The 12,041-nt window shown below is 48.8% G+C and overlaps 1 protein-coding gene across 1 annotated transcript; it reads right to left on the minus strand.

Annotated features, from left to right (window-relative positions):
* Positions 1 to 3,070: 3,070 nt before the first annotated feature.
* On the minus strand, positions 3,071 to 7,402 carry LOC146435413 (very long chain fatty acid elongase 6-like). The gene is made up of 4 exons (XM_085065442.1): positions 7,109 to 7,402; positions 6,222 to 6,353; positions 4,869 to 5,020; positions 3,071 to 4,268 (listed from the first exon to the last, which is right to left on the minus strand). The coding sequence occupies exons 1-4, from the start codon at positions 7,300 to 7,302 to the stop codon at positions 3,847 to 3,849; spliced, it is 900 nt and encodes a 299-aa protein (XP_084921568.1). The 5' UTR covers positions 7,303 to 7,402; the 3' UTR covers positions 3,071 to 3,846.
* Positions 7,403 to 12,041: the final 4,639 nt, after the last annotated feature.

The raw sequence follows: 12,041 nt of genomic DNA on the forward strand, positions 1-12,041 counted from the left end.
CTCCAATTTCGGTCCCAGCCGCCGTTCCGGGCCCGGTGCCGCCCGGGCTGCGGGTCCGGCCCGACCCGTCAGAAGAGCCCTCAGCGCGGGCGGCAGCGCCACCTAGCGGCGGGCTGCAGGGGGTGCCGCGCTCCCGCCCGCGGACCGAGAGAGCCGCCGGGAAATAGCGCCTCCCTGCGGCGGGACGGATAAAGCCACTGGGAAATAGCGCCTCCCTGCGGCGGGACGGATAAAGCCACTGGGAAATAGCGCCTCCCTGCGGCGGGACGGATAAAGCCGCCGGGAAAACCTCCTCTCTCCAGCGGGACTGATAGAGCCTCGCGGAAAAATCTCCCCACTCCCGCGGGGCCGAGAGAGCCACCGGGGAAAACCTTCCCACTCCCCCGCGAGGATAAAACAACTGGGAAAAACCTCCTCCCTCCGGTGGGATGGATAAAGCGTCCGGGAAAACCTCCTCACTCTTGCGGGAGGGATAAAGCCGAAGGGAAAACCCCCCCACTCCTGCGGGAAGGATAAAGCCGAAGGGAAAAACCTCCCACCTCCTGAGGCACGGGTAAAGCCAACCGGGAAAACTGCCCCACTTCCGCGGGACCGATACAACCGACGGGAAAAACCTCCCCTCTCCCGCGGGGAGGATCCAGGCACCGGGAAAACCTCCCCCCTCCCGCACGACGGAAAAAGCCGCCGGGAAAAACCGCCCCACTCTCGCGGGACGGATAAAGCCACCGGGGAAACCTCCTTACTCCTGCGGGACGCACAAAGCCACCGGGACAAGCCTCTCCTTTCTTGCGGGACGGATACAGGCGCCGGGTAAAACGTCCCCTCTCCCGCGGTATGGGCAAAACGTCCCCAGTCCTGAGGGACGGATAAAACAACCAGGAAAAACCGTCCCCTCGCTCCCGCCCATTCCCCAGACCAGCATCCCCAGCTCTCGCAACCTGGAGCTTAGCCTACTCTCGCCGCCGCGAAATCTCCCTGACTGCAGCACGTCCTCTGCCCTGCCCGTGCCAAAGCTGCAGCGCTGCTGCCCTGTATCTCTCAATCTCTGCACATCCCTTCAACCTCCTCTAAGCCAAGTTGCTCCGGTTGTGCAACGGTCCTCAAAGCTCCCACCTCCCGTGGGACCGGGACATACCACTTTTTCTATGTTTTCTGTCTGGCCAGGTCCAGAGAGCTGCGGTGAATGGAGCTAAATCCAGTTGGCAGACAGTCTCTAGCAGTGTTCCCCGAGGCTCAGTTTTGGGGCCAGTCATGTCTAACATCTTTATTGATGACCTGGACATGAGGATTGAGTACACCCTCAGTACATTTGCCGGTGACACTAAGTTGGGTGGGAGTGTTGATCTGCTTGAGGATAGGAAGACTGTACAGAGACACCTGGACAGATTCAATCAGTTGGCTGAGGACAGCTGCAGGAGGTTCAATAAGGTGAAGTGCTGGGTGCTGCACTTGCATTGCAGCAACCCTAGACAGAGCTACTGGCTGGGGAAGGTGTGGTGTGAGAGCTGCTCTGAGGAAAAGGACTTGGGCTCAATATGAGCCAGGATTGTGCTCAGGGGGCCAAGAAGGCCAGTGGCATCCTGGCCTATAGGAAGAATACTGTGGCCAGCAGGAGCAGGGAAGCAATCATTTCCCTGTACTCTGCATCGGTGAGGCCACACCTCAAGTATTGCCTTCAGTTCTGGGCCTCTCACTTCAGAAAGGACATTGAGGTGCTGGAGCATGTCCAGAAAGGCTCATGAAAGATCTAGAAAACATGTCATATGAGGAATGGCTGAGGCAGCTGGCTTTGTTTAGTCTCAAGAGGAGGCTCAGGGGAAACCTAATTGCTCTCCACACATGTCTGAAGGGAGGTTGCAGTGAGGTGGGGATTGGTTTCTTCTACTGTGCCTGCAGAGAGGAGAAGAAGAAAGGGCCTAAAGCTGAGACAGGGGGTGACTCAGATTAGATATTGGAAAAAACTTGTTCTCTGTTAAGGAGGTCAAGCACTGGAATAGGTTTTCCAGGGGTGAGGTAGAGCCACCATCCCTGGAGGTGCTTAAGAGGTGTCAGGATCTGGTGATGGGTGATGTGCCTTAGTTGTTTAGTGATTACAGGTGTAGTGTTGGATGGATGGTTGGACTTGATATTCTTAAAGGTCTCTTCCAACCTTGACAATTCCATGATTCTGTGTAGTTGCACAGATCCCTGACACAGCTGAGGGAGCATTACTGGGGCAGCTGTACACACACATAAGGGGAGAGATGGCAGTTGCCTCACCAGGACCACAGCTGTCACAGGAAGTGCCCCAAACAGCACCATGCAGGAGAGAGACCACCCCATTATTCCCATATGTTCACCATCCCCTCTCCAAAGAGAGCTTCTAAATGTGGAAGCCAGTTGATTCCTATTCCCCAAGACTTCAGCTGACTGCTTCTGCCTTTCCTAGAGCTGGGGAAGGTGCTGTTACAGCACCAGCCAACATGCTGCCATGTCCAGAGCAGGAGCCCTTGTCAGGGAAGCCTGGACAGAACACAGACTGCTGCCATCTCACTGTTGAAAGTGCAGCCCACAGCCCTGTGGTGGCTTTTCAGCCAACTGCCTTGAAAGGCCAAATCTCATTCACCAGGTAGGAGCCAACACCCACCCAGAGGCTTGGACACTTGGACTCAGGCTCTGAGGCATCTTTTGGCTTTAGGAAGCTCAGGGATGTGTTCAGTTCAGATGGTGAAACAACAGCCTGGTTTTTTCTTCATCTCTCTTTCACTTCTAACTTCCTGGTGGTGATCAAATAGGCTCAGGCAGCAAGACCAGCAGGTGACTGCAGAAAGGGGAAGCACAGAGGGACAGAGCCTGCCAGACACATCACTAGCCCTCAGGAAGACACAGTATAAAAACAGAGAAATCAGCACTTCTCTCACAGCTCTGTACAAAGGTCAAATATGAAAAAGGAATCAAAGAAATCAATCAATCAATTAATCAATTAATCAAACAATTCAATGGTAAATATACATTACAACATTTATTAGTCATCTGAATACATCACCCAGTGGCAGATGTACTCTGAGAGAAGTTGACTCAGGGACCCTTCTGTCCCCAGCCCCTGAGACTAGCCATGGGCTGGGATCACTGGCAATGCCTGACACACTCTGCAGGACAGAACTGGACCCTGCTCAGCTTCTAGGGTCTGAGGCAGCAGCCAGTCAAGTTAAATAGACTGTTTAATTGTACAAGAGGCACACCACAGCTAACAGCCATTAAAGTTCATGGAATGCTATCCCTTGCATCACAGAGGAGAAAGGGGAGCCCAGGCAGAGACACTCCCTACATAACCTTAAAATACAGCAGGAATTCTCCATTTCAGTGCTGTTCCCACCTGTAATCCATTTGGGCTGCCCTGCAGAGTAGCAGCAGGTTTGGGCTCTGTTCTTCCCCAAAAAATGACGACCATGGTGAAGGCAGTGCTGCTTTGAGAGCAGTTTCTCTACCTTTTTGCCAAGGTCAGTCTTGGTGCATGCAGGATCCTATCAGTCCCCAGGAAGGAAGCAAAGCACAAGACAAACCCAACTGATGCAAAGAAGGAAAAGCAGAAGGACAACGTCCAAGGTCTCCACCCCCACAACCTCTTCCCCCTTCTCCTGCTATCAGCCTTCCACAACCTGCACCTCACTCTGGCATGCCACCCACTGCAAGCAAGGCACACCAAAGGCCAATGTGCGAGTTACTCTGAAGGCTGTTATCCACAGTGATCCCTTGCTAAACTACATCATACCCATACCATCAGGCACTTGGCCTCCAGACAGAAGAAACAGTTTCCCCTTTCCCTCTCTCCCCACTTCCACCCAATTTCTTCTTCCATCCCAGGTTTTAATCTCCCTTTGATTTCCGGGTGTTACCAAGATAAGTTTTCACAAAGAAGTTGGTGAAGAGAACCAGTAAAGTGGCATATAGGCCAGATGAAAACAAAAACACTGGCCAGCTAAATGGACAGAGCTTATCATCCTTCCAGAAGATCATCAGAATGTTCATTATTACAAATCCCATCATCTGCACCATCTGTGAAGTGGTGATTGTCATGGCAATGGAGCTGGGTACTCGGATGCCCATGGCTGTCACAGTGTAGTAGGAGTATGTCACAGCATGGATACTGAGGTTCAAGGCTGCATTCCAGCCTACACCAACCGCCATAATGTTATAGCCATACCAGGATAAAATCAATGTGTATAAGTGGTGATACCAGTGGACAAAGATGAGCTTCTTTTTCCGGAGAACAATGAACAGAGTGTCACCTGGGGTTGGGGGAGAGGTGTATCATTAGTCAAGTGGAAGCACAGCAGCTGCACAAATTTTCCCATGAGACAGACCAAGCAAGCTTCAATGCTGAAGCCATTATGTGTCTTGATCCCACCAAAACCTAGGTTACAATTGAAATCATCTGTATTGAAAAAGACTATTTAGGGACCCCACCTGCTGGCATGTTTGTAGTATAAGAGCCCTTTGTCCCAGGCTTGCTTACCCACATCCACCAGCACAGCACTTCAGACCAGCTCTTCTTTACCCCTTTGGATGGAAACTGGAGGGAAAGCCCAGCCCTCCCCTGCCTGTCTGCTGCCCCATCGCCTCAGACATTCCAGTGCAGAATTGCCTAGTCCAGGCACTGGCCTGGGCGATCAAACTAGAGCAGTAACATCAGGCTGCAACCCCATAGAGAGCAAGCATATCATCTGAGGTGAGCAACAGAGAGCAAGAAAATGAGTGACATATGCAAGGCTAAACAACCCTCTTCTGCAAAGAACATTTGGACAGAAAAAAATTCTATAAAAAGAAAATCTGCATGTAAAAAGAAAGGAGTTATGAACACATGGGATAAGGAGAAGTTTCAGACTCACCCAGTTCAACAAGCTTGCTCAGTGCAAATAAATACATCCAAAGCTTGGAAACAGGGTGGACGTAGACAGATCGACTACACACTGCTTGCCTAAATCCCTTGGTAAGGAGGAGGAAGGCCATTTGCTTCCAGACCCGACAGGCTGCAATGAAACTGCAAGAAAACCAGAGGAGAGATGAACACTGTGACCAGAGCCTCACCATAGCCTCCAACAGCTCTGCACACAAGGATAGTCAAATAACTCCATCTTGATGCTCAGGGCAGTCTCAGAGACATTCAAACAAACTGCTGCCTTCTTTGGCCTCTCAACAGGTTTTAGTCTGGATTTAAAACCAACTCCTGCAAGACAGAGCAGCATCAAATAGTGATCCCTCATTACACCCTCTGCTTCCACTGCTTGAAGAGACACTTGAGCAAAAGCTGCTGTGCCTGATGAGAAAAGGGTGACAAATGCCCTGATGTCCCACCTCTTGACATGGGCCCACAGGACATTTACATTTACAACCTGCCTGTGGCTGGCAACTGCTACAGCTTTGGAGAAGAAACAGAACTTCCTCTTTGTTATCAACCTATAGTTTCATTTGCACAAGCTTGTCTCTGAACAGACCATGAACAGGCATCCCCTGATGTCCCCTCTCCCACAGCTTGTGACTTTACAGAGCACTGCCATACCCTGCCCTGACAGAGGACAAGAAGTGTCCCTCTGACCTGATCAATGCCAACTGGAGTTACAGAGACACCATAGCCTAGTTTTTCAATCTCCCACCAAAGACACAGTAGAAGTAGTGGAGATGATGGGAATTCTTGGAAATTGACATCTGCTTGTTTAAATATAGAGCATGGGGTGAAAGATCCTCATGGCCAGTGCAGGAAACTTGGACCATAAGACTGGACAGTTAAAAATCACTTATTTTTGCTTGATCTTTTGTGCTTCTGTGAGTGTAGCAGAACTTTCCCCACCTCCTACACAATGGGATTAGAGAAATGGGGGAGAGGGGTGTAAAAAATTCTAACTTTTAAAGAGTAATAGACGACAAATCAAACTTGCAATTGCCATACACTCTTTGAATGAGGGAAGATCTCGGCTCTTGCAGGCTTCACATTCAAATCTACCCATAATGATTTTCAAGCACTCTCCTCAGTGATCCTTTTGTAACTTGCTTCACTTGCTGGAATATTTCTGGTGAGAAATTAATGACTTGTATAAGAGGTCACTTCCTCTAGTTGGAAAGGGGATTCAACAAGAAAAATTTAATTCTTTTCCCTAGTGACAGAGTGGAGAACCAGAATGTTCCATCAATCCACTTCTGAGGAAAGGTCTACAGCTGTCTCCAGATGTAGCAAAAGCTTTTACCTGAACAAAGTGAGGCTGAAGGACCACAGAGTCAGGGGTAAACGCAGGTTGAAGGGTCTCCGTTCCTTCATGAAATGCTGGATTCCAAAGATCAGGATCAAATAAATCGAAGAAAAAAGAAAAGTCTTTTGCCTGCAAGTAGAGAAGAGAGAAGAGTCAGGAAAAAAACAAAACTGACCTATTTTTAGCCAGACTTCTGTAGCCCCAGCAATGTACTCTCACCAAGAAACAAAAGATTCCCCATTCTCGTGTTAAGGTTGGGTTTGGTCACAAGAATCCTGCCCTGACAGTGAGCAAAGCTAGCAAGGAAGAGCCCTGGGGACTGCAGAAAAGGAAGCCAAAAGGAAGTCACATCATGGAGATTTCCAAAAGACCTTGATGGGATGAGGCAGGTTCTGCTAGCCTGTGAGCAGGATCCAAAGGAAACACACCAATGCATTTTATCCCTTCACATGCAAGACTCTACAGGCAGAGGATGCCTGTAGAGGATGTCTATAAAGGCCAGCTTCACGTAAACTAGAGCCTCAAGTGCCTTGTGTTACATCCCACACCTTTCCAAGGCTTTAGTGCAGCATGGCAGGGCTGAGTGCCCTATCTGCCAGTGCAGGGGCTGCAGTGGCCATCCGTGGCTGCTCTTTGCCCCTTGCCACATCACCATCTCCCTACAAGCTCTAGCACCACCTGGACCACTGTTTGTTCTGCCACATGCGCTGCTGCAGCCCTTCCTCCACAGCCTCAGGTATGCAGACAGAGACCCCATCCTTCTCCTCCTCGGGACTGAAGACCCTCACACCTGTTCGGCTAAAAGCAGCAGAACCCGATAGGGACCTGATAGGGGACCGGGATGCACCGGGTCAGCAACCTCCTCTCCTCTCCCCTCCTCTCACCAATGCTCCTCCATCCATTTCCTGGCTGCCACATGATCGAAGTTCTTCTCGAAGTCATACTCCCCCAGCGGCTGCAGCTCCGACGGGTCAACATTCACTTCCATAGCCTGCATTCCCGGGAGCCACCCGAAACGAACCGCTCCCGCAACCTTCACCGCTGGATATAGTCCCGAGAATGCGCTCCGCCCCAGCATCACACCGGAGTCGGGGGCGGGACCGCGAGTCGCCCAGCCCGACTGGGGGACCGGAGCCTCCCACTCCTTGTGCTGGGTAAGGAACAAGAGGGCCCGGGAGGGCTCCGGAGGGCTCAGTTGGCTGGGCGGGGGAGTCCTCCTGCCCACCGGGTACCAGCACCATGCAGCCCAGCTCGTCCCTCAGCACGTGGGCAGGGAGATTCCAACACTGTCACCCCCAGCAGGCAGAAATTCCCTTACCCTGACTGCAGTTAGCTGTTGTGCCCTCTGCACCATAGACTGAAGCATCCTGCCGCTGCTGGAGACTAGATGGGTTCTGGGTAATCTCCTACTTAAGTTCCTGCAGCCGAAAATGGCTCCAGCACAGTCAAAACCCCCTGAATGCAGCATATCTCACCTCACCTTCTGGTCACTTCACTCCTCCTGGTTTTTCACCCAAGTGTCATGTCTTTACCCCTGTGCAGCAGCAGCACCCTACAAAGCTCACAGACTTGGGGAGGAGTTTGCCTCATGCAGGCACCACTGCACCTGCACACAAGTCGTCTGCTTAACTGCTGCCTCTTCATACAGGTGAACATTTGCCTGGATGAGACATTTCACAGAATCATAGAATGGTTTGGCTTGGAAGGAGATCTTCTAGTTCCAACCCCTCTGTTGTGGGGAGGGACATCTTTCACTAGACCTGGTTGCTCAGAGCCTTATCCAGCCAGGACTTGAACTTGGTAGGCATTTGACATCGACAATTTTCCCTGTATTTGACAATGCACTAGTGTGAGAAAGTCAGTAAAGGATTTGACATGTAGGTATTAAAAGCCCTTGGTAATTTTTGCACCATCCCTGAATTACACTCCCCAATTGGCAGAGCACTTGCATGTTTCTGTGGAAAGTTCAGCTTATACATGTCAACAGCAGTGGTTTTGCCATACCCCACACAGGGAAAACACCCTGTACATAGCATGAGCTTCCACTGTGCCTTGCACAGCTCTCACCTTAGTGCTTCCAGCTCCCAGGAGCTCCTTCCCCTTCCCGAGGACTGCAGGATAAGGACTGCACAGTCTCCATTCCCAGGTCACTTGTCTTTCCTCTTTCATCTCCTACTTTGACCAGTAGCACCACCAGGCAGAAAACTCAGGTACATGCTGAAGGAAACTTCCAACTCTTGCAAGGGCTTCTGCACCCCACAAAACCTGGTGCAACCACCAATTAAAGCCAAGGGTAAGAGCAGAGAAGAGGTAGCACAGTAATACAGGCAGGGTACTTATTGCACCAGCTTCTATTGCATATAAGTCAACATTCAGTCTCATTATTCTGCAGCAAAGCCACGTTGGGGACCTTACAAATTTATGTCCATGCTCTGGACAATGCTTTCACTGTTGCTGGCTTCTTTGCCAGCAAATTGTCTGTGGATTTGCTGTACTTAGATGGAGGACAGTTGTTAGCTGTTTGAGGCACTACAAGTACAAAACACCTGCTTGTTTGACCTAGCCTTTAGCAAATGTTAAACAAGGCCTACTTTATGCAAGACACCATATGACAAGAAGAAAAAGCCTTTAAATACCCATTGGGAGATGCAAGGATGAGCTGCATTAGGTGAGCAGAAAAGGTGCTGACATTGACAAAATTTCTTATTCCTAATCTTGGCCTGAATTCAGTAGTTAAGGTTTTGTCGCTGTTGAGCAGCTAGCAGAGTAATGAAAGCACCAGTTCTCAGTGGCAAGAAGGAATGACCTTTATTGTTTTGATTTCATCATATATATAGAGTTTTCAAAAGTCACCCAGATTGGTCGGTCAGAAGCCTTCCCCCAGGCCTGACTGGCCAGGCCTGCACCGTCCAAGTTCTGGGACACTATTCCAATAACATCCAAACTTTATCTTTATTTATAAAACACAAGAAGAACTCTCGTGGGAAAAGCCTGTGCTAGCCACAAGGTTTTAATTTAGAAACTGCTTCGTGCCACATGAACAAGAGCAATGCCTCTCCTAGGGCAGGTCTATGCATCCATCTCTTAGCTGGTGGCATGCTCACTTCTAGGAGGAGCTCATGACTGCAGCTCTTTGGTACCTCCTGAGCAGGCAGCTGGCAGCTCTCCCCAAGTGCCTTCTTGGCAGATGGGAACAAGAACAACACATGTAAAGAACAGAAGCAGATTGCAGGGATGAGGCTTTGTCACAGACTGAAAGCTCACCTGTGCAAGCCAGATAGAGTTTTGATATTCTGGTTATCCTCTTTCTTCCCCAATGGCAAATACATCTGTCTCCATTCCTGGATCTGGCTGAATTAGCAAGGCAGAGAGATGCCAAGTCCAGTGCCTGGTCACTGGCACTGCTCAGAACCACTGCTGGACTCAGAATGCTTTAGAAGCTGACATGCAATATGGACATCAGAGTGGCTTGTAAATAGATGAGCTTATTTTCACACACCACAGTAGGTTGCACAGAGCTCAGCTGCTGCAGGTGAGGAAGAAGAGCTCCAGCAACACTTCACACACAGCAGGAACATCAGGGCTGCAGTCCTGAATCAGTGGGAGGGGAGCACTTCATTCTTCTGCCCTCCAAGTGGAGAGAAGTGGAGAGGAGACAGAGACCCTATGCAAGAGAAGCCTCCATGCCTTTATTTTGAGCACATAATGGCTAGGTAACACCTCAAAGAGAAGGGACAATTTTGTGAGGACCCTGAAATAAGGTTGTGGATTCTTATGGAGAGTGGGGTCCCATTAGACTGTTCTACAGCATTCCAGAAATAATTCTTCTTTGATGTAGCCCTAAAGAGATGAAACCCTCACTTAAAGTTCAAATTGCTATTCTCAGGAAGAGTTCCAGTTTTCTGGTAAGGATTCACTTTTTCACCAATACCCGTGGAGAAAGAACTAGTTGCTCATATGGTGACTGAGCATCCCCTACACTCTTGCTTGCCCTGTGGAAAAGAGTACAAGAAAATTGATTTTTGCACAACTGTCACATATTGTATTCCCAGTCTCAAAATAAATTTCCTGTAACTGGACAGTAAAAAACAAACAGTCTGCTTTTGTTGTAGATAGCATGTTTGCCTTCTGTCAAGACCTGACAGCATATTTGTGAGAGACTCCAGGTATATTCAGAATGAGTAACAACACATCCTGGTACGATCCAAAGTGCAGGAAGTGGTTTCTAGAAAGATAGAGTATGTAATCTCTTTTCTAAGAATATTACAAATTAACAAAACCAATCTTTAGCAAAGGTAAAGGACAGCAAGCATTTACAGCTCCCTAGCCTCACAGATCAGCCACTTCCATAGCAAGTGACACAAAAAGGACTGTACAGAGAAGTCTGCAGGACTTAGACATAGTGGGTACATGGCAGGAGTCAAGAGAAGAGCTACAATAACTAGAATGGGGCAAAACATTATAATTCTGGGGGCCAGAGGCAGTGTGGCCACCAAAGTCTTCAAGTGCTTGTTGGCTAGCTGACTGTCACTGTACTGCCACCAACTACCTGCCTGATCCACACAGGTGGGGACAGGGAAACAAGGAGGCAGATTTGTTGATTTACCAAAAAAACCCCCAAAGATAAAAAAAAATCAGTTCCAGGTATAATGTGCCAGTTCAGATTGGCCCTGAATGTGAGACCTCTGATAGTCTGCAGGACAAGAGTGCACACACAGTCAGCCTCACTTGAACTACTGGGCCTTGCTGATCTGAGCTACACTGCCATCCCCACCAGGGCCGAGGACAGACAGTTTTCTGCCCAGCAGGCAAGGCTGAGCAAGCCAAGATTGCACATAACCACCTCCAAATCAGCTTGTTGTATTGCCTGTGATTGTTACTTGTGATTTACACATTACAGCAGTCAAAGTCTGCTTTGACTTTCATTGAGGGATTTCCTTGCACAAGCAGTGCAAACTTTCATCAAAGCTTAGGATAATGACCTGGTTCCAGATGACCCTCTTGACTGCAGAGAATATGACTTCATATATGGGCCCTCCCAGGGCAGCTTCTTCACCACACTGACCACACTATGAAAAGAAAGAACAACCTTTGTGCCCTTGATCAAAATAGCTTTTAACCCCTTTGACACCAACAGAGTACGCTGGCATGGCATATAAGGTATGGTTTTATATGTATTGCAGTTTGTTTTAATTAGCTTTAATAGGTGAGAAGGAATGATAGGGATAAGGAAACAAAGCTTCTCTCCTGATTGATTCCCTCACTTTGGAAAGCAGCCCAGTTTTAACACATATTGCAGCAAAAGGCTTGACAGAAAAGTGCTGGAGACGTTATCCTGGGCTATCAGGCTTACACTCTCGCAGAACTTATGCCCACATAAGTGCTGAAACAGTGAAACAAATTGCCCAGAGAGATGGTAGATGTCCCATCTCTGAAAATATTCAAGGTTGAATGGGTTCTCAGAAACCTGATGTTTAGTCTAAGATACAGCTGCACATTTTAGAGGGACTGGGACTGGATGATGTTTGGCTCCCTTGCAAACCAAACCATTCTGGTTTGATAATCCCTAGATGCAAAAGCTGATGCAAAATGAGATATTATTTATATTTGCTGGCACTTCACATGTGGACAGCACTGAGGAGCTTTTTTTTTTTTAAAGACAAAAGAAAATATTGCAACACAATAAATAGCATAGCTATTTGAAAACCAAAGCCTCAAGCACATGAGCACACACATTTTTGCATGGATTGAGGCTTCCTAACAATCAGTCTGCAGAAGATTGTTAATATCTGGTTGGGTAAAACTCTGGCAGGGGGC

The sequence above is a fragment of the Lichenostomus cassidix genome, chromosome 6 (assembly GCF_008360975.1).
Source record: "Lichenostomus cassidix isolate B80296 chromosome 6, HeHo_3.0, whole genome shotgun sequence".
Classification (NCBI taxonomy): domain Eukaryota; kingdom Metazoa; phylum Chordata; class Aves; order Passeriformes; family Meliphagidae; genus Lichenostomus; species Lichenostomus cassidix.